Source organism: Myotis davidii, unplaced genomic scaffold (assembly GCF_000327345.1).
Source record: "Myotis davidii unplaced genomic scaffold, ASM32734v1 scaffold167, whole genome shotgun sequence".
NCBI lineage: Eukaryota > Metazoa > Chordata > Mammalia > Chiroptera > Vespertilionidae > Myotis > Myotis davidii.
The window spans coordinates 6,221,418-6,245,068 of NW_006300048.1; the positions used below are offsets into that span (position 1 = coordinate 6,221,418).

The 23,651-nt window shown below is 41.5% G+C and overlaps 1 protein-coding gene across 1 annotated transcript in view; it reads right to left on the reverse strand.

Annotated features, from left to right (window-relative positions):
• ADGRF1 (adhesion G protein-coupled receptor F1) overlaps positions 1 to 23,651 on the reverse strand; it is a 37,929-nt gene that overhangs the window by 8,858 nt on the left and 5,420 nt on the right. The window contains 10 exon segments of the mRNA XM_015572253.1: positions 1,303 to 1,491; positions 3,133 to 3,296; positions 4,424 to 4,575; positions 6,003 to 6,065; positions 7,785 to 7,843; positions 8,674 to 8,774; positions 11,328 to 11,501; positions 12,166 to 12,309; positions 14,976 to 15,033; positions 16,562 to 16,704. Of these exon segments, the coding sequence (XP_015427739.1) occupies positions 1,303 to 1,491; positions 3,133 to 3,296; positions 4,424 to 4,575; positions 6,003 to 6,065; positions 7,785 to 7,843; positions 8,674 to 8,774; positions 11,328 to 11,501; positions 12,166 to 12,309; positions 14,976 to 15,033; positions 16,562 to 16,630 (1,173 nt within the window). The 5' untranslated portion in view covers positions 16,631 to 16,704.

A 23,651-nucleotide genomic window follows, 5' to 3' on the forward strand; every position in this document is an offset into this window, starting at 1 on the left:
TGCAGGCGGGGAACGTTGGTTTCCTCCGTCACTGAGGCAAGCAAGCCTCATGTTAGTTTCAAGCTGCCTGGCTGCCGGCGGCCATCTTGGCTGGCAGTTAATTTGCATATCTCACTGATTAGCCAATGAAAAGGGTAGCGGTCGTATGCCAATTACCATGTTTCTCTTTTATTAGTGTAGATATCTGAAGAAATCCAAACACTCATTTAAAAGATATATGCATCCCTATAATCACTGCAGCATTATTTACAATAGTCAAGCAAGATATAGAAGCAGCCTGTCCAGTTTTGTTTAGTGGTTTGAGTATTGGCACATGGACTGTAGGGTCACAGGTTCTATCCCTGGCCTGGGTCTAGGCACCTGCAGGAGGCAACCAATCAATGTATTTCTCTCACATTGATGTTTCTCTCTCCCTCTCCCTCTCTTTCCTCCTCCTCCTTCCTCTCCATTCTCTCTAAAACTCAATGGAAAAATATACTTAAGATATGGGAGCAACCTAAGTGTTCATTGATAGATAGTTGGACACAGAAGATGTGGTACATATATAAAATTGAATATTAATTGACCATAAAAATAATGAAATCTTACCATCTGCAACAACATAGAAGGGCCTAGAGCAGTGATGGCGAACCTTTTGAGCTCGGCATGTCAGCATTTTGAAAAACCCTAACTTAACTCTGGTGCCGTGTCACATATAGAAATTTTTTGATATTTGCAACCATAGTAAAACAAAGACTTATATTTTTGATATTTATTTTATATATTTAAATGCCATTTAACAAAGAAAAATCAACCAAAAAAATGAGTTCGCGTGTCATAGGTTCGCCAACGCTGGCCTAGAGGGTACTATGCTAAGTGAAATAAGTCATACAGTGAAAGACAAATACCATATGATTTCACTTATATGTGGAATCTAAAAAACAAAACAAATGAACAAACAAAATAGAAACAAACTCATAGATACAGAGAAGAAACTGATGACTGCCAGATGAGAGGGGGATAGGGGCTGGGTGAAAAAGGGAAGCCAGCCCGGGTCTGGGTGCTGGAGGGAAGCCGGTGTCAGCAGCCAGGGGAAGGAAGGCCTACTCTTGCACAAATTTTCGTACACTGGGCCTCTAGTATTATAATAACTATGTATGGTGTTGGGGGTTACTTTGTAAGTTATATAAATGTCAAACCACTATGCTGTACACCTGAGAATAATATAACATTGAATATCAACTGTAATTGAATAATTAAGACAAAATTTTAAATAATAATAATAATAAATAAAGTCGCCCTTCAGGCACAGGCAGAACATACCTCCATTGTTGAATTGGACACCCTGAAATGGCTCGCCAGTGACAGAGATGAGATGTTGCCCAGAATTGACACCACTGAAGCCAGATTCCCAGCTGTGGTTGATGGGTTTTGCTGAATGAGGACTGAAAGATTTCGCACCAAGGATGACATGGCTGCCTCAGTGGCATTGCCTGCAATCACACTGAAATTCTAGAAATAAAAATGGTTAAGTTCTAGAAAAAAAGAACACATATGCTCGTGTGTCTTCAAATTTAAATCAGAATTCTGGGCTACATCACTAATGTGTATGGTGCATTATAATGTAGGATATTATATAACAATGATAACACGATGGCTTTCACTCAGTGCTTTCTGTATTTCAGAGTTGTTACTCTGTGCTAAATGCATTACCAGGGATTCACTGATTTAATTCTTATACCACCCTTTGAGCTAGGTACCATTAAGAACATAGAAACTTGAAGAGATTTATTAAAACGCATTTTCAGATGAATTATTATCCTAATTATACAGACACTTATGTTCAGTGATATTCAGTGACTTTCCAAACTGTACCCACCTAGGAAGCAGCACTAACTTCTATTAGAATCACTGTACTATACTGAGACATCCTTGTTGGATGGGAAGACAGAGGGACATACAGGGAGATTTGACCACACTTTGCCACTGCATTCGGAATTTTACTTCTTCCTTAAAACTTCCAGATGCTTCCACTACTCTGGGCTAGCCTGGAAGGCAGCCAAGAAGGGATATTCCTTTTCAGTCAAAACAAGTCAATCAAGGAATTCAGATCCTACATGGTTTCCTTTTAGCTCTTTTTGGCTGACAGTGCTGTTCTCTGCCCAAAGTACCTGGGATCTGCCTGCCCTCACCCTCACTATGGCCCATGTCCATATCTGAGGCAAAGAAGGCAAGAGCAAGGATAGGCCCCAGAGGCCATCTGGTCCAATCTCCCTTCCCAGTTTACAGATGAGGAAACTGAGGTCCAAGGAGGAAGAAGTGAACATTCCACAGTCCTTTAAGATATACCTTTCTGAGTTTCCCTACTGCAGTAGCAGAATCTCGGGCCAGGACAGAAGTTCTGCTCAATATGGAGATCTATCTGCAGAAGAGTGTCTGTGAACTAGTCTTGGAGTCCCTCTTTCCTGTGACTTGACTTCTAATTCCTCACCATTTTCTTCTGTATATCTGGCTTGTCTTAAGTACTTGTACTTTCCAAAGACAGCATCATGTGAAGGTCACAGTCCTGGACTGGGAGTCAAAGGACCATGTTTCTAATTCAACGCTATTGCTACCAGAGGGACCAACTGTTAGTCCCTTAGTCTTTCATTTCTTAATCTATAAAAGGAGTTTGATAAACCAGATGACCCTTAGAATCTATTGCAGTTCTATTGCTCTGTATGGTTGACCTTTGGCTGACCCCAACCCCTGCCCTGGTTTCTGACATTCTCACTTGTACTAAGTCTATAACTTTGGACTCACACCTTCACTTGGGTCTTTGATTCCCAGGCTTTCTGGATTTCTTATTCCAGCTTAGTTGCTGTTCTGCCATCTATTGCAGACTCCTTCAGCATTTATTCACTCTATTGCAGCACCCTTCCACAGGAAAACCATCAATTCTGACACTTTCTGACCTTCTCAGCTGCCACCTAGACTCTGCTACTCATGCCCAAATGCCTTGGGTTTACCAGGGTCTGGTGTCACCCTCATGTTCTGCATACTGACAAATGAGACAATTTGATATATTTTACCCTCCACCCAGCCATGCTCAGTGGTAGGTGCTCAGTGTGAAACTCAAAACCAGGGCAAGTCTGCAAGGTGGAAATGTTTTACCTTCTTCAGTTCTTCCAGCTGAGAAAGCACACATGTCTCCCGGATGACCTGCCACCCAGAGGGCTGGCACTTGGCTGTGATGTTCCCAGTGTAGCCACTGCTACAAGGAAGAGTATACTCATCATTCTTAAACCCAAATCCAAAGGCAATGCTATTACACTGAACTGGAAGAGAATGGAAACAGAGAGGGAAAATGTCTGAATATCCTGGCACTCTCTATGCAACATAGAGCTGTGCATTAGAAACCGTATTCTTGGAGACAATACCCACAAATATTCAGGAGAAGCTTGTCTTTGGTGCCCAGTTTCAGCCCTATCGGCATCTTTTTCTCCTTCTCCATGCCCAACCCTCCCTGACTCTGGCCCTTCTCCCTCCAGGTGTCTGATCTTTGCCAACGATCTTACTTTTAGTGGGCTATCAACTAATACATGTTAGGTGAAAATAAGACAGGGTATGACCACTCCCAGGAAATATTTTTACTCTTTAAGGGAGTGCTAGAAAACCAGAAAAATCTTCAAAATGCTATGGAACAAAGCAGGGCAATTGCCATTTTGGGGGTGACATATCCTACTTTGTACCCTGCAAAAGCTTCTCACATTGTGACCAGACACTAGTTATTCTTGCAGCTGACCCTTAATAATACAGTCTTCCCACGATTGGGACCAGGAAAAGGAGACCTTGAATGGACGACCAACAAGAGCTGTGTTTTGGGGGTTTTTTCCCATTGCTGTGTCCTAAGTGCCTAGACACTTTAAACACTTAGTAGATATTTATTGAAAGAGGGTTGTTGAAAGTGGCACACATTTTTATAGCAGAGGTTTAAGATTAGGTGTAAAGAAGTAACTGGGGAAAAAAATACCTGAAGGAAAGTAGTGTGTGTGTGTCTCTCTTTGTTTGTTTGTGTGTGTGTGTGTGTGTGTGTGTGAGTGTTAAAGACCTAGATATATGTATTCTTTCCTTGGATCCTTGAATTATTACTCAGGAATATTGCCAACCTCAGAAATATTCCAACATGACTTCCAGTAAACTATTGCTGAATCATTCCATCAGAGCCTGCGGTGAAATCAGTCTTCCACAACATTTACTACAGTGGAGATCAGATTGCCGATTAGCAAGGATCTGAACTAGTCAGGCTGAAGTTGAGTTTCATCATAAACAGTTGCCTGTTTCTACTGCAAGTCAGTCTTAGAATAATTCTGTATCAGAAACCTCTCCAATCTGCCTCCTAAAGACACGAATGAGCAACTAATTAAAGGACTCACCTAGGCAGAGGGTGGGAATTTAGTGTTACCTTTTCCAAATACTCTGAAGGAGTCATCTTCCAGTGGAAACAGCTTCTGAAGGCCTTCCTCGGCCTTCTCAGCCACCTGTTCAATGGCTGACAGCAGCTCAGATGGACTGCTGGAGCCAACAACTTCATACCCAGCAATGATGCTGCCACCTCTTTAATGATTATGTGGAAAGAAAAGTGAGGTTAATTTATTCAGTCATTCAGGGCATAGCATTGGGTCCATGGGAATAAATCAAACTGATTTGGTCCCTGTTTTCATGGAGCTTACCTTCTGGCAAAGAAGGCAAGACAAATAACCTCTCTATATAAGCATTTATTTAATTTATGTAATATATGTTGTTTTTTGTTAAGTGTTATGTGAGATAGGTACAGTGATAAAAATAGCAGATAGATATGGGGCCCATTTCAATAAGACTGGTCAGGAAAGCTTTCTCTGTGTGGAGGGTCTTTGCAGCTAAGGCCTGAATAATGAGAAGACCACTGGTGTGGCATGTCAGCACATGCAAAGGGCCTGAGGCAGGAACCTGTCTATGAGTGTGACGAATTTAAAGACTAGGTTTCAATTCAACAATTGGAAGTGCTTCTCAATGCCTAAAAGGTTTCAATGTGGGTTTTAAGAACCCCAAGTGAGAGTAAGTTAAGAGCTGAATAAAGCCAATTTAAGTTAGAAGACAAAATAAAAAAAGAAAGGAAGGAAGAAACACTAGCATAGCTAATGTTCAATGTGTGAGAGAGAGATAAGCAGGAGATGATGTTGGAGAAGTAGCCAGGAACCAGATCGCCGAGGTCCTTCGAGTTTGAATGTTATTTTTTATTAGAAGGTTTTATTCTTTATTAAAAGTCAGTGATATGATCCCATATGTTGTTTAAGATAATCACTCTGGCTGCTGTAGAAAAAAGACAGAAGGGAGGGAAGCAGAACGGCTGATTAGGAAAGAGGAGATGATAGCAAGAACTAGTTGAGTAACAGCATGTGGGAGAAGTGGTCAGATTCATGTTGTATTTGAAGACTGAGCAACAGGAATTGCTAATGGAGCAGATTTCAAGTTCGGGAGAAAGAAACAAGTCAAGCGCGATTGCAAGAATGGACCAATTATAATACTAGTATATGCATACAATGGAGGATTGCTGGGCAATAAAAAGAAAGGCAGCACTGATACTCAATAAAACTAGGATGAATCTTAAAGACATTATGCTGAGCAAAAGAAGCCAGACACACAAATATTACACACTGAGTGATTCCATTTATGTGCAGTTCTAGAATAGGCAAAACTAGCCGATGCTGAAATAAGATCAGTGGTTGTTTCTGGTGGGGGGTGAGGTGGGCATGGAGATTAGCTGGAAGGAGGCACAAGGAAACTTTGAGGGTGATGGAAATGTTTTGTGTTGATAGGTGGTGGCTTGCACAAGCATTTGTCAGTTTCTTTTCTTTTCTTTTTTACAGTGACAAATCATTTTATTTTATTCTATTACCATTTATCCCCCACCCACCCCCATAACCTCCTCCACGCCACCATTTGTCAGAGTTTATTAAGCTATATATATAAGGTCAGAGCATATCACTGGATGTAAGTTATACCTCAATAAAAAGTTCAAGGATGACTCCAGGGTTTCGGTCTGTCCAACTGGGAAAATGTCATCGCTGTAATTGAGATGGGAGAAGTAGATTTAAGGTTATGAGGAGCAGAGTGGGAGGACCCTTGTTTTCAACATATTCTGTTTGACATGCCTCCTAGAAAATCAGTGGAGATGGTAATAGGCAATTGGATATTTAGGTCAGATGTTTAGGAGAGAGGCCAAAGCTCAAGTAAGACCTTTAGAAACCATCAGCTTACAGATTGTGTTTAAAATTATGAAAACAGCCCTAACCGATTTGGCTCAGTGGATAGAGCATTGGCCTATGGACTGAAAGGTCCCAGGTTTGAATTATGAAAACAAGTGAGATTACATGTACTAATTAAGTTAATTCTGCAATAGTTTCATGAGGTAAACACTATATTATCCTCATTTTGTAAATAAGGGAGCTGAGTCCCAAGGAGAATTTGAGTCAGGTAGTTATTAATTTATTAATTGATGTATTAAAATCTCTGACATGCCAAAGCTCAATACATTGAATTACCACTCACAATGTATAAATAAATCCAAATACCTTTTTATGTAGTGATTGGGCATAATATCCTTGCATCGGTATGGCCCTTTTAATTCTTTACAAAGTATTTTTCTGCCTACTATTTCATTTGATTTAATTAGGTTAAATCAGTTTCCACAAACATTAACTATCCTGTTCAGCAAATAATTAAACGGAGACATTGAGAAACTAACTCATATAGTAAAGAGAAAAACATACATCATTGTATTTTATAGATTTATGCCTCCCTAAACTATGATTTTGTCTACAAATTATTGGAGACAGCTTATAAGATATATATGATGGAATATGTGTTAGAAATATAAATGGAAAACCAGGACAACAGAAAACAAAAATATGAATATTGAATATAAAAATTGTTATGATCATGTTTCAGTTTTGTTTAATGAGTTTGACAACAAAGTCCAACAGGGAAATGATTAATTACATAAACATAGATTCAAGAAAAAAAGTAGTGTTTTTCCCTAGCATTGGATTATAAAGACATTATAAAGTGATGAGTAACTAAAGGATAGTGCCGAGGGCAATATATTTATAGCAAATAAAAATTTCCTCTAGCTGTTGTTCAAGTTAACTGTGAAAAAGTCATATAAGAAGTCAAGTTTTCTGACCTCTAAGCCACTTCCTCTAGTAAGTAGACTACAAATAGCAGGTAATCAATGCACACATGGCTAACTAACCAAATAACTTTGGAATTAAAATATAAACAAAAGAATGATTTACTAAATATCTCTTTATTTGCTGTAGACAATGACTATGGGGTTTTGAGCTATGGCGAATACATGATATCTACACAAAAACATACGATTTTACCCAAGGCCCCCCTACTGGCTCCCAAAGATACACCATACCCCTCTGTGGTTATAGAAGAAAATCCATCCCTCTACAACCCTCATCCCTACCCCATTTTCTTCCCATACACACACACAACAAGATCTCCTGCTTCCTTCTAAATTCTAAATTGGGGTTTCCAATTTTATTCTCTGCTCCATAGCTTTGAAAATGCCATTTAATATTTACGTTCCTAAGCTCACTTACATAAGAATATAGACTTTTCCCTTCAGACCTTTATCCAGTTTGGGTAAGAATCAGACTATAAAGAGAGGTCTGACCCATATCCTGTCAAAGACAGTTGGCAAACAGCACTAGGTATTCTTTGGGACTGATGCACAAATCTAGGGATGGCCTTGATTTGGGCGTTGTGGTACTTACCGAAATTGAGTGACACGAACTGACTCAAAACCTTGAATTCTTTTGTATGCTTCTTTAAGCTTACAAAAAAACACACAGACAAACAAAAGTAGATATGTTGATTTTTGTCCTCACTCAAGGAAAACATTTGAGCAAAACATGGATGCAGACATTAAATAAACTAACAAACACTGAGCAAAGGAAAAACATACAGCATGAGGTAGTTGCATGTTACAAAAATACGTTTAAAATGACAATTGAGAATGTATGCACATAATTTATTTTTGAGATTGCTAATAAATAATGAAGAATCAACTGCTTAGACTCAAGGATGAATTGGATGCCAGATAATATTATAAATTCAACCAAAATTTATTTTATCCTTCCCCCAAATGAGCCATTTTTATAGATGCTTAAACTGAACCAAGGATTTGGGCATGTCTTCAGTGAAATCCACACCGTATCTCATCCTAGCAGAGGCACACTGATCTAGTTTTATGCTACTTCGTTATAAAGTCAACGAATTTTTGCTCAGTAACTCTGTCTAGCTTCTAACAAGAAAGGCTTCTTTATGGAATAAATCCCAGATGCTGACAATTGAGCTTAGATCATGAAAAATTTCTTTTGACAGATAAAAAACCAGAAAATAACCAAGAAGCTTTGGCATAATGTTACCCAAGTAAAAGAACAAAACTGAACACAAAAGACGTGAAAAGCATTCAATTGCTAAACTCTCCTAGAAAGAAAATGTTCAAAGTACGTCAGCTGTGGGCAGAGTGATTAACTACTATGTAATAATTTATTGAAAATGAATGATTAAGAATAGGTATTAAATAAACATGTTGAATTAAAAACATCTGAACTTATGTTTAGCCAACAGTTTCTTACACCGTAAGTAGAAGGTACTTACTTGAATTTCGATTTCGGTGGTATATTTGGAGTAGATAGCAGAAGATGAATTCAGAAGGTCTTTTGTAAATCTTTCATTAATTTTGAAAGTGCCCCAAACTTCTATGAGAAACAGAAAAATATATAGATATAAGAATTATTCACTTGATTTTATTATAGCATAGAATTACAGAGTTACAACTTGGAGCCCATTTTTTCAACATTAATCTTTCAATGTATTTTTATGATGAATGTTCACCTAAAGTGATCTAGGAAGCATACAACCAGAATTTTCAGTCGTGGATTTGGAACATTACGGGGAAAGTACTGATCATCCAGGCAACCTTTATAAGTAAGAAAACATGCGACCACTCATATGTGATTTAAAAAGGCCCAGACGGAGTAGGTCAGTTGGTTGAATGTCCTCCCGTGCACCGAAAGGTTGCCGGTTCAATTCTTGGTCAGGGCACATACCTGGGTTGTGGTTTAATCTCCAGTCAGAGAGCGCATGGGAGGCAACTAACCAATGTTTCCCTCTCACATTCTCTCTCTCTCTCTCTCTCTCTCTCTCTCTCTCTCTCTCTCTCCTTTCCTTCCCCCGCTCTCCTACCATGACCTTGAGTGATGATTAAAATAATAACAATAGCCCAGCCGGCATGGCTCAGTGGTTGAGTGTCAAACTATGAACCAGGAAATCATGGTTTGATTCCCAGTCAGGGCACATTCCTGGGTTGTGGGCTCTATCCCCAGTTGGGGGCAGGAGGTATACAGGAGGCAGCTGATCAATGATTCTCTCTCATCATTGATATTTCTCTCTCTCTCTCTCTCTCCCTCTCCCTTCCTCTCTGAAATCAATAAAAATATATTTTAAGAAAATAATAATGATAAATAAATAGGCAGTCACTTCACACTGAAATATATCCCCATCTAACTTAAAAATTGCCCTATTAAAAACATTTTTTTAAAAAATCACTACTTGCTAACTCCAACATACCTTTTGCTTATCTATCTTTTTCTTACCTTGCTTTTCTGCCCTGGGACAGTTTGTTTCCCATCTCCATCTGTTTATCCTTCATTCAGGGCCTAGTCAAAGAATCTCCTCTCCAAGGCCTTCCCTGCTCCCCAGATACAGAGTCTTTCCCTCCTACAGGGCTTTATCCATAGCTTCCTACACCTCTTGCACCTGCACATATATTTGTGAACATGTCTCATGTATGTGTGCCCTTGCTCTACTCTGGGAAGCTCTTTATGAATGTGATTCTTGTCTGATGATGGATCAGATACGGACCAAAATGTAGGCTTTCCTCAACATTGCTGAAGAAATGACATTGTCTTTCTTGCATCGATATGGGGCGCGGTTATGGTGTTTTGGCCAGGTTCAAGCCTCGGACTAATCAAAGGACAGGGTCCTCTCATTGCCGCGTGCAAGTCCTAACTGGAGGGCAGGGCCCTCCCAGCACAATTATAGCCAACGGCTGTGGTAGTAAGCTTGATCCTATGGTCCAAACACGTAACCCCACGTGCCTTGTGGTAAAGTTCAGGTGCATGTAGTTGAGAAGGGTTGGAGCTCACAAGAATGCTGTAAACAACGTGATCATGCCCCTGCTTTGCCTCGTGGCATCTGCTATAAAATAAAGACATGGTTTGTGGGCGCTGACGTTGTCTCCTCATCAGGGAGCAGCGTCCCACCGAGACCCAGCTTTCATTCTCTTATCTGTCTTTCCTTAATCCTTTCACGCCTGCCCCCCCCCAACTCAGTTTACCATTGGCCGTAACACATCAACATCCTGACCTCCCCATGTAGCCTGCGAGTTCATCGATTGCAAGAGAAATGCTTCAGTGACCTGCCAGAATTTGCTCCCTATCTGGGCATAAAGATGGTGCTTATTAAATGCATGTCGCCTTAGACCTGAATTGCTGCAGTCCTGGGAAAGCAAGCAGGGATCCCCAGGAAACTGGGCTATTTCATGTCCTCTCTCACTCTTTGCTCAACTCTACCAAAAGCCAGAGCTTCGGGGGAACTGAACTAGACTTTGGGAAAACTTCTGAAAGCCTTTCAAGCCCCAGAGCCCACATCATTTAGTTCACCTCATCATCCACTGAACATACACCTAAGCCAACAGGAACTCCCTTGGCTTCCCATGGTTTCCAAGGCTAGACTCTTAAATTTTTGTTTTGTTTTGGCATTGCATTCAGTACACATATTCATTGGCAATTTCGAGCATTACTTTCAGTATAATCACTATGCATTCCTCCTTGCTCTCATACCTCTAGACTTCTCTGTTCTGAAAATTGATGTTGGCAAAAGAGCTGAAAAGAAGGCAGGGAGAAAAATTGTATTTACTCAAGCAGTTCCCCGACTTGGGATTTAAGTGAATCTTGTTAAATCTCCAAAGAAGCATATATTTGCTGAGCCGAGCAGGAGCAAGGTTGAAGCGGTGCCCAAACATCAACTTGCGTTCCTGAATTTTCTGCACCAATGCAGCTCTCCCTGTGTCCAGCCAGACCTAGCGGGGATGTCATCAGTGTCCTTCCATCTCCCTGCAAACACTAGCTCTGCTCGGGGAGACAGAGAAACACATGGGCAAAGAGCTAGATAGAGTTCCCTCTCTGTCATATGCTGGGGTGGGAGAGACCCCGGCCTAGAGCTCCGCCCTGGTATCCTTACGTGCTTACTTGTTCTCTCACAGAAATTGACACTCCTGGTGAGGTTCTTGAGATGACAGTCACAAGTCTGGAGTGATCCAGCCGTGTGAAGGTAGCATTTCTGGGGATCAAGGCATGCAGGAGGAAACCAGGTATAGCCATCTTCACAGGCACACCGGAGGACCCCATTCTGGTGGCCACAGTCTACACACAATAAAACAGAGCTTGGTTTCACAGGGCCTGGTTAATGAATCGACTACTGAGTGCTGAATTCTGATGCTCGGCTCTGACTTAGAATCTGAAGCAAGTATTTCTCATCAAAGGGCAGAAAGATGGAGCCCTGGTGCTGCTGCTACTGCTGGACAGGGCAGCACACTTTGAGAACTCTTGCTTTCGACAAAGCATTTAACTTCGCTGAGACCCACCGTTGTGGTCATTCGTGCTGTTTGCCAGATATTGCTTGCTGTCTTCCATGATTGCATAACCTGGCCCCTGAGGTTGGGCGGAGGCATGGCACCAGCTTTGACCAATAAGTCGTGAACAGAATTAATGTGTGTCATTCCTGAGTTAAAAAATTCAACGGCCAATGTTAAACCCTCTAATGCTCCTTTTTTCTTTTTTTTCTTTTCTCAGAATGGGTATATTTGAGATAGTGTCTGACTCATCAGCCTTGGTCTCCAAGTGACCGTCGCGGTCTCAGCCCCTTTGCAACCTGCAATGGACACATAGTATGGAGAAGCAATGGCACTTATTCATGTAAACCACAGATGCTGCTGGGATGATCGTTTCCATAGCATAACCTAACCTATCCCCACTGATACGCCCACCTTCCCCACTTCCAATCTCTGTCCCCAGAGAGCTGGCCTACATGTGGTCGCCTTCGCTCTGATGATCTTCATTGGCCCGTAGAACCATAATGATGGATGCTTCAAAAGTTTCAGCAATTTCTTCAAGTCTCTTTTCTCCTTGGAATCTCTATAGGGCACCTGAAGCAACAGCTCATATTCCTGCACTGGATATAAAGACAGGAAGACCGTCAGACGCCTCCTTTCTCAGTCTGGGAGGGAAATACTGCAGAAGCAGTGACCAAGGGATTATCAGCAGATTCAGACTGCAGGTCCTGGATGATGCCACACTGCTTGCCATTGACTTCGGCCCACCCAGACACTGACTAAAAATGAGCATCCAGGACAAGCACGCAGGTGCCTGACAATGTCCACCCTCTCACTTCTGCCAAGCCAGCTGCTCCTACACTCTCTGACCCGCACCTGCACTGCCCTCCCGACTTGATGCACTTCCTCAGGACACATCCAGAGTCAAGGCATCAAGACTGAAGGGAGAAGAGGTGAGAAAATCCTAGCCACTCTTCTCTTCACCTCCCCCAGCTCTGGGCTCCTTGAAGTATCGTCTGTATAAAACATCAGTCTCACACTTTCCACTCCAAAGAACCCTTCCTTCTGTAAAAATGTATTTATAGCAATTCAAAAACAAAACGAACCTTACTTGAGCCCTTACATATCCCCATCTATACCTTATCATTTCTTAGGTGTTTTTTTTAATTTAAAAAAAGTTTTCAATTACAGTTGGCATTTAATATTATATTAGTTGCAGTTGTGCAGCATAGTAATTAGATTTTTGTATGACTTACATAATGACCCCCCCCCCCCCCCGTAAGTCTTGCACTCAAGTGACACCATATGTAGTTATTACATTGACTATATTTTCTGTTCTGTACTTTACATCCCTGGACTATTTTGTAACTACCAATTTGTACTTCTGAATCCGTCCACCTTTTTCACCCAGCCATTCAACCCCCTTCCCATCAGGCAACCGTCAGTTTGTTCTCTGTATCTTTGAGTCTGTTTCTATTTTGTTTGTTCGTTCAGTTTGCTTTTCAGGTTTTACCAAAAAGTGAAATCACATGGTATTTGTCTTTCTCTGTCTCACTTATTTCACTCATTATAATACCCTCTAGGTCAGCGGTTCTCAACCTGTGGGTCGCGACCCCTTTGGGGGTCAAAGGACCCTTTCACAGGGGTTGCCTAAATACATCCTGCATATCAGATATTTACATTATGATTCATAACAGTCGGAAAATTACAGTTATGAAGTAGCAACGAAAATAATTTTGTGGTTGGGTCACAACATGAGGAACTGTATTTAAAGGGCCAGAAGGTTGAGAACCACTGCTCTAGGTCCACCTTATCATTTCTGAGCAGCACCTTTTGTTTCCATAGGGAGAGGCTAAGTGTTTTTGGCTGGGAGAAGAGTCCTATGAGTCTTCTCCCACCAGGATGATTTAGGTACAGTCACATGAAATTAGCACAAGGTCCCATGGGATTTCAAGATCCTCTATGGACCCAAGATTAAGGATGTGAAGGACCTTAGAGAAAAAGAGGCAAAAGGTGAACATCCTCTTATCCTGGTCTCATTTTATTGCCATTGGCAGTAAAATTTCTTAGAAATCTAATAGATTTCTCAGGACACCACTGTGTTTTTGCAGGGACAGATGACATGAGGAGCTTTTATGAGACTGCCCTGTTTCTTAGGGGAGAGGCAGAAAGGAGATTTATAGTGAAGAGCAGCTGACTCAATTCAAGCTTCTCATAAGGCAATCAAGAGGGTAGCAGGAAGCTAGGCGAGGCTGAGGCATGTCCCAGGACATTTACAAGAGACCCTTGAGCTGTAACTCCCACCTCTCACACTATAGAGCCTCAGCTCCATCACTTACTGCCCCCATCTCCTTGCAGACCGGAACCTCAGCCCAGGCCTTGGGAGTCACCCCACATAAGGGGAGCTAATAGGATTCCATTCCCACAGCCCAAGCAGGTAAGAAGTATGGAATGAGAGAGCGGTTGACCTTGGTCACATGGTCAGGGGCTCATTGCAATGGTTCTGGAGCCAAATTGACTGACATAGGGGATCACTATGTAAGTCATACAACTACTGTGCTGTACACCTGAAAGTAAGGGAATGTTCAATGTCAATCTGGAGCTGATTGACTGGGCCTGAATCATGCCCCCTGCTCCTTAGCACTATACCAAATAAAGATGACCATTGCACTGAACTCAGAAGGTCGGTGTGAGGACTGACTTCATCTAATGCATTTTAAATGATGCCTAGCACATAGTAATAGGTCAATAAATACTAGCTGTATTATTACTGTCAGGGAAAATGTATCCATAGCAGTCCAACTTAAATTTCTATTTCATTTTTCTGAAGAATCTCAGCTTCACATGGTGGTAAGCTCTATGGCACTGTAGCAGGTCATTGTTTGGCAAATTTACCAAAGAAAAGCTTGTGAACTGACCCAGGAACTTAACAACCATCTATGTGCATCACTGTTTCCATAAAGAGATACACTCAGTGCTTAAAACATCAGACTCACAAGTTAAATTTCAGACCACAGACCAAGGGCTCTACCCATTCATTGCACTGTTGGAATCAAGACAAGGAAGGAACGGAAGACTATGGAGCAGCAACTTGCCAGGTGCAGGAGATGGTCAGGATACTTTGCTTCTATTACATTGTTTTATCCTCACAAATGCTTTGCTAGAAGGGATTACTGTCATTTTCACTTTATAGATTTGGGGTGTTTAATAATGTGCCAGTGACCATACAACCAGTCAGAAACACTATTGGGGTTGGAACCCCGTTCTCTTGGCAGCAGTGTCTCACCTGGGTGCTTTTTCTTATTCACTGTGACTTCTCTTTTTGTTTTGATGCCATCATTTCTCTGTTAAAAGGAAAACAAGAAGAATTATGGCAAGGCTTTGTAACATTGCACTTCATAAGGCCTTGTTGGACTTCCCCAATAAACTGAAATCCTGCACCTAAAATCCAAGTCAGGGACAGTGGGGAGGTGGCAAGAAAAGATCACTGAGGCAAGTTTTCAGCACAATTCTGCAGCGGGTAGGGAAGTGAGGATCCCTGGAGAAAGAATTTTCCAGGCAGAGGGAACAGCACATGCAAAGGCTGAGATAAGAACATGCCCAGCATGTGAAGACAGAGCTAGGAGGCCAGAGTAGCTAAAGGGAGGCGGTGAGGGGAAGAGGGCAGAAAGTGGGGTCAGAGAGCATTTCTGGGGAGACAGGTTGTGTAGATCTTTATAGGCGATGGCAAGGGCTTAGCTTTTACTTCAGTGAGATCGGAGCCCACTGGAGAGTTCTGAACAGAGGAAAGACATGCTCTACTTTATTTTCCAGAAGGCTCAGTCCTACAGCCATGTTGGGAATAGTCAAGCACAGAAGCAATGAGAGCATTCCAGGAGTTACTGAAATAATACCAGTGAGAGATAGAGAAAGTGTGGATTAACATAATAGCCAGGGAGGTGGTGAGAAGTGTTTAAATTCTGGATATATTTTAAGGACAGAACCAAAACAAACAAAAAAGAGCCAATGGTTTAGATATGGATTATGAGAAAAATCAAGCATAAAAATATATTTTGTGCCTAAGCAGCTGGAGAGATGGTGATACCACTTGCTGAGATAAAAAATGAGTAAGTTTGGTGAGAAAAAAAGTCAAGAGTTTAATATGCACATATTAAGTTGAGGGGCCTATTGGGCACCCAACTGGAGATATCAAGTAGGTAGTATGTATATGAATGTGGAGTTCAAGGGAGAGGCCTGAGATGGAAATATAAATTTGGGAGTCATCAGAGTATAGAGAATATTAAAACTGTGACCCTAGATCAGTGGTTCTCAACCTTGGCTGCACATTAGAATCACCTGGGAATCTTTTTAAAATCCTGATTTCTGGGCCTCATCCTCCGGAAATTCTGTTTCTTTGTTACTAATGTTGTGGCCGCACCACATAACAAAGAAATAGAATTTCTGGAGGATGAGGCCCAGAAATCAGGATTTTAAAAAGATTCTCAGGTGATTCTAATGTGCAGCCAAGGTTGAGAACCATTGCCCTAGAAAAAAGCATCAAGAAAGTATGTATAGACAGGAATGAGATAGTCCAAGGATTGCTAATGCCAATCTCTATGCTTGTTCTCTATCAAAGAGGCCATAGGAGTGGATGAATTGAGCTGGAAAAGATTTCCAGTGGTTTAATCCAAGATCCTCATTTTGCAGTTAAGTCATCTAAGCTCCAAGGCCACCCAGCTAATGTTGCTAATGTTGAGACAAGAACCCAGAACTTCTGATTCCAAGTCTATTACATTACGTGGGTTCAGTTACCTGGAGAGGGATGGATTCTAGAAGTGCCAGAGGAAAGAGGGGAGGTAGGAGGGAGGAAAAACAGAACATAAGCCAACTCACCCCAAAGAAGCCATCACCGCCCTCAGTGATTGTGAAGAGGGAGATGAGCCACAAGGCCAGGACTCTCATCTTCAGTGGGTCCCTGGTCTGGACGTAAACAGCCGGGTCACAGTTTGTGACTAGACAAGGTGTACCAGGCAAGGCTGGGGCACAAAAACAAGTAATTCTGACTAAAACATTTAATACACACAATAGTAGGGCCTAACTGATCAAAAGCCCTAAGTGTTTAATAATTTTTCCACTCTCACGGACCCAACCTGAGATACTGTGATTTCCATTGAAAAGTAGCAAATTTCTGTCTTTATAAACTCACTAGACAATTCCTTGAGAGCTTTTCTTTAGGTGATCAAATTTGTCTAAACACAGTTTTGTTTTGCTTTTCTGGGTCACCTTGTATTTTTTCCCTTACATCAAAAAAAATAATTTTGTTGTTTATTGCAAAGTAATAATACAAAAAAAGAAAAATAGAAAATAGGGATAAAAATAAGAATAAAACTCAAATTCATAATTCAAATTCATATAAAATTACAATTTATATGTGCTACATCTTTACAAATCTGAGATTTCTATAAATATTATTTATAATAGTTTTCATTTTTTATTATAGTTTGTATTCAACACTTTTCTGTATTAGCTTTAGGGGTACAGCACAGCAGGTAGACATTCATATAGGTTACACTATTTTAAAATCATAACTTGCTTAACTTTACAATTAGGTGTATTTAACATCCAGCCTTTTATATTTCCCTGAGGTTTCCTATTCATCACAGTAAATAAATAAATAAATAAATAAATAAAATCATTAAAATATCAAGGACTCTTAGAACCATTAATACAAGGATAGAATCTAAGTGTTTAAGCATAAAAAAATAAGCATGAACCAATCCAGCCAATTTCCTTCTTTATAATTAATGTAATGTGCAACAAACTGTCCTCAAGTTTATGGTTATCACACAATAATTTAGACAGAACTTGGCATATAGTCATGGTCACAAAATTAATCACTTATACCCAACTTATTTCATGTGAATGAAAAAAGTCACAGTAAGTTGGAACTGTTGTGTCCAGTATGCTAACCACGAGGCATGCATGGCAATCTAAATTTTAATTATAATAAGGTGAAATTAAAAATTCAATTTCTTAGTCACACTAACCACATTTCAAGTGTCCAATAGCCACATGTGACTAGGTGGCTTCCATGTCAGGTAGCATAGACCCAAAACTCTTCCATCATTGCCAAATTTTTTATTAGGCATGAATTATTGTTCAGTTTTTAAAAATTAGGAAGTGCTATTACATGTGCAACATGGATAGACGTTGAGGGCATTCTGTTAAGTAAACAATCCAGTCACAAAAAAGACAAATACTGTTATAATTCCACTTGTACAAAGTGTCTAAAAAACAGTCGAAGTCATAGAAACAAAAAGTAGAATATCGGTGGCCAGGGCCTTGGAGAAGGGGTAACAGGGAGTTGTGATTCAATGGGAATGAGTTTCAGTTTTGACAGATGAAACAGTTCTAGAAATCTGTTGCACAAAATGTGAATGTACTTAATGCCACTGAACTTATACACTTAAAAATGGTTAAGTTGGTATATTTTACGTTATGTGAGTTTTTTAGCATGATTTTTTTTTTTTAAGTTTTACTGGACATGAAGAATCACTTCCTTGTGGGCTCTCAGTGATTCTTTCACATCTCCACAGGCAAAGACAAAAAACTGTGATTGCCAAACTCAATAACCCATCCTTAGAATAAGTGCCTTTTATTGGCAGCACTAAACACAGTGTTGGACCCTCCCTTCCAGCCCTCATCTTGCTTCCTGGATGCACTTTATTTTTTTTTAATATATTTTTATTAATCTCAAAGAGAAAGGGAGAAGGAGGGAGAGGTAGAAACATCAAAGATGAGAGAGAATCATTGATCGGCTGCCTCCCGCAGGCCCCACACCAGGGGTCAAGCCAAACCCGGGCATGTACCCTGACCAGTAATCGAGCTGTGACCTCCTGGTTCATAGGTCAACGCTCAACCACTGAGCCATGCCGGCCAGGCCTTTGGTGCACTTTAAAGACAAACCCTGCTATCCCTGACAGCGCTACCCCACACCTACAAGACAAGAGAAAAACATGAGGGGCAGGGTACTGACTTCCAGAGACATGGCCCCATGTCAGCACAGACCTCTTCTGGGGCTTTCTAGGGAAGCAGGAAAAGAAGCGGTGGAGCACATGCCACTTCCGTATTTGCCTCCCCGCTAAGGTGAGCGGGCCTCTCATGCCCCCACCCCTCCTTGCCAAGACTCCTCCTAGATCTCTTGCTTTAACTTCCTTTGGGCAGCAGCCTGTGCTCCAGACCTCATTCTTCCAGATCTGCATCCCAAAACCTACCTGCTCTGTGCCCTGTGGCCTCTGGTTGTGCTCTCTGCTCTCCACAAGTGGTGGCTATTGGTCACTAGAGCAGTGTTTTTCCAATATTTTTTACCAGGCCCCATAGAAAGAAATATATATATCTATACACACACATAATAAAACATGTGTGTGTGTATATACATATAATAAAATGTGTGTATATCTATAATAAACTATAATAATAAAAGCATAATATGCTAATTAGCCCAGACGTCCTTCCGGAGACCTTCTGGGCGAAGCAGGGGCTGCGAGGGAAGTCCGGGTGCCTGCTGGCAGCCAGAGGGAAGCCCGGGTCCCGGGTGCCAGAGGGAAGCCAGTGCCGGCAGCTGGAAGAAGGAAGGCCTACTCTTGCAAGAATTTCATGCATCGGCCTGTAGTATTTACATAAAATAACTGAACAGTTTTATGAAATATAACTTAATTCTTCCTCTGAAACACGCCCTTGTATATTTTCTATTTTTTTAATTTATTTTTTTCTTTTTCTTTTTTTTACTAAATTGATTTCCAAATACCTTTTTGGAGTGACACTGGAGAGGGAGCGATGCTCTTCCCAGCCCCTTTCCCAGGTTTCCTCCTCTCCCAGGGAAAATGTTCACTGTGAATTCCTGGGTACTGTTGGGGCCATGGTCTTAGTACTGGAGCTTTCAAAGAAGGTAACTGTGTTGGTGTGTGTAGGTGTGATCTGTCCCCTTTCTGTGCCAGGGGCTGCTTCCAAATGGGAGGCCTGGCCCTCTGCTAACTCCTTCTCTCCATCTCTTACTCTCTGAACAATCTTTTTTCTCCCACATACAGTCCAGGCCTGAGGCTGCAAACCCAACTCCAGAAGGCCTGGTGACAGTGCCGGGCATTGTGAGGAAACTCTCATACTCTCCACCTTTGTCCCCCCACGCTGGAGGGTATATTCTGGGCTGTCTCTTCAGCCTGGGTAGAAATGGTAAACTTTAATTTACAATCGGGGTTTCAGACCAGCGACTCCCAGGCACTGCTCTGTGGGCCTACCATGAAGAACTAAGCTATTTATTGATATGCACATGTTTTATTATGTGTGTGCATGTAAATATATATCTATTTCTATGGAGCCTGGTCAAAACTATTTTTAAAGTACTGCTCTAGAAACAAATATCCATCACTTTTGGAAAGCAGAAAGCATAGGCCATGAGGAGGAATGGGAGGGGGAGGTAGAGGATGGGGAGGAAGAGGAGGGAGGGAAGGAACAGGAAGAGAAGAAAAGAAGGCATTTAGGAGCCCATTAGAAAATACAGGTGCCCCCATCCCACCCTAAACATACTAAATCCTAGACAGCCCAGTCCCAGACCTATGCATTATTAAAGCTACCCAAGTAGTGCTGGCCTCTGGTAGCTGTGAGAGTTGACTCTAGACTGGTTCTTAGATAGGACAAAAAGGGTTCTACACCTAAGTTAACCCTGTGATTTGAATTCTCTTCAGGGGGTTGAGACCCAAGCTTAAACTAATCAAAACTTTTTCTTCACTTTCTTGGTGCATACAACTCCCTCTGGGATCGGGTTGGAAGACTGATTTTCACATAAATAACAAGTAAGTTTTTAGTGTTACACTATTTTTGGTCCAGAATTATTTGTTGTTTTTTCTGAAATTCATATAAAGTATTCAGAACAGCACCTAACAGGTGCTAAGCCCCAACTATTAGCTATCAATATTAGCATTACTAGCATTTCAATCTTACCACTAGTATTTTTATAGTTTCTTGTTGGATTGGGTCCAAATTTGGCTTCAATTCAGAGTCAAGTGAACTTATCAAATAAAAGCTGCTTCTGGGATGATGCGAACCCCATGGGATTTTCAGCACTTCCCTTTCAAGCTGACAGAGTCTTAATTATTAAAAACTAGAGGCCTGGTGCACGAATTACATGCACCGGTGGGGTCCTTAGGCCTGGTTGGCGATCAGGAACAATTGAGGCCAGGCGGATCAGGGCCGGGCCAGAGAGGAGGTGATGGTCGCCTGGCTGGGCGCAGAAGGAACAGATGCTGGATGCATTCAGTTGACTGGTCGTAATGGTCACTTAGGCTTATATATATATATAGATAACTCTCAGAATCTGTGTGTCCTTGACACAGGTGAGGAGCTGTTGTCATCAGGGTAAGCATGTTTATGTCACACCTCGCTCTGAGGCAGCTCCTCCCCCAGGGCCAGTGGAGCCTGTGTTGACACTGGCTTCCTGGGAAGGCTTGGTCATGGTAGGACCCCCCACCACACACACACACCACCCACTTCCTTGAATTCATTCAAGTAAATTCACTGCTGATAATCCCTGTCCTTCAATTTACAGAAAACAATCAGAATTCGCTATTAAGCCCCTGGAGACAGCTGACCATTGTCTCCCCATTCTTCCAGTTATATATTTATGGTCTCCAAACATCACTTATTTTCGTCAACAGCGGTGTCCTTATCAACAGTGGTGCTTGGTTGGAACTGCCCACACCTACACTTTCCAGCACTTTTAGCAACAATCTAATCTTAGGCCCAGTTGAACTCTTGGGTTGCTTCCCTGGCATCAGTATTGATGGGATTATGTTTCTTTTCCTATAAATAGAATTTCCAGTAGAGTTGTCTCTCTCCTCTCAGTCACAGGCCAATGGAAAGAGCAGGTCTCCAGCTGGGATCTGAACGAAATCATGACTCACATAGAGCTGATTGTTTCGAGGCAAAGGACCTGTAAAACCTTGGTTTTATTTTACCTCTTATTTTATGTGTTTGGTAACCTTTGCATTGAAATCTGTCTTTGCATAGAAATCCTTGGGCCATTTGCCTTCAAGAGTGACTTTATGTCTTTTTAAGTGGCAGATATAGTAGAGAAGACAGGTGGAAATATAGATGGGGAACAGAAAAGATAACCAATTTTATATCTGAAAAAAAAATTTGGAAGTTTGGTCAGTTTTATGAGCTAGACAAACTTCTTCTGGAAGGACTATAATGTAAAGCTATTTACAACCTTATTGAGTGTCTGCAGAAACATTTGTGCACAGTAAAATTTTAAATACATATTTTATATTTTAGCATGTGTTAGTATGTTTACATAGTATAAACATAGTAGAAAGAGACCAAAATGAACTCAACCTTAACCCCAAGTCTGTCCCTCATCTGTTAGAACTCGTGAGAGTCAGTCTCCTCCCCTATAAAACAAGGGGACCACAGATCCATTCACACTCAGATCCTATTACTACCTTCCCCATTTCTCAGTTCCTCTTTACACATTATTTATTTCATTGCTCTTTTAATTAGTGTCCATCAGTCATCAAATTTAAGCCTGGAAAGATTAAAAAATTTTACTGGGCTTTACTCTTGTTTTCTTTTCAAACTGGTTATTATAATTCTTTTTTTTCTGGGGTATTTTTTAAAAAATTTTTATTGAATATATTAGGGTAACATTGGTTAATAAAATTATATAGATTTTAGGTATACGATTCAAAATGCATCATCTGTATATTGTATTATGTGTTCACCGCCCAAAGTCAAGTTCCCTTCCATCACCCCTTCACCCTCTCCTACCTCCCCCACACCCCTTCCCCTCTGGTAATCACCAGTTGTCTGTGTCTATAAGTTGTTTTGTTTTGTTCTGTTTTTGCTTAATGCCTTCACCTTTTTCACCCAGCCTCTGACAACTATCAGTTCATTCTCTATATCTATGAGTCTGTGGTTCTATAATTCTTGAACCTCTTTTGAGATAGGCTGCGAATCTACCAAGAATTAAGTCGTTGGGTTGAGAATAGAGGTATAGTTTTTAAGAATTCTAGAATTATAAGGCTGGAAGAGACCAAAGGAATTACTTAGTTCAGTCCCTTCCCTGTGACACTTGACTCAACTTTAATTTGGTCAGCCACTATACAGTGAGAGCTTCCAATGTCCCAGGCGCCGTGCCAGGCACATCCTCCTGCAGGTGTTCCTTCCTTGTAGCTCCACCCACTAAGAGAAACCCCAAAGCAGCGATCCAGACCCACTTTTGAAAGCAAACGCTGGTTGCTGGAGTCCTTTTTGTTCCAGGGTCCCTACTTAACTCTGATATTTCATTGAATGGCTCTCCCTCAGAGTCCAGTTTGTGACCCTACCCGCCCCCCCTCCCTCAACTGACCTCTTTTGACCCAAAAATTGAGGTACATATTTTAGAGGTCTGTGTGTCCTTTGCCACTTATTGGAACTTCAGCTGGAGAGCATTTCTGGGTTAGCCTGCAGCCTAAGCCAGCTGTCTGTTCACTCCTAAGAAGGATTTGGGTGGTGTGGTTTTTAAAATCTATTTAGTCTGTGCTTTGTAGCTTAGAAGAGACCCAGGATGCTACTTTGTTCTTAACTCATTACCTCGTACTTCTCCTGGTGTCCTAGTAACTAGTCCATGTCTCACAGACGACAAGTCAGGACGAGTCCAGCTCAATTCCTTTCTAAACAGCCTGCCAGCTTCAAGGGCTGGCTCTGTTCCAACCCCTTGTAACTGAAGACTTTCTCCTGTCACTCACAGTTCAGTAGAGCACAAGTTACCACCAAGCCCTAAGAGATAATAAATGGCCTCCAGCGAAGGTGCCAAGCGCTTTCTTCCAGTCAAGCCTCCAGCTCAGCACTGGGGCCCCAGCCTCCCGGGAACTCCCCCTCCCCACTCCATTTCTCACCCTCCCCACTCCACTTGGCTTACATAGGACGGGTGAAGCCCAGAGAATGTGGG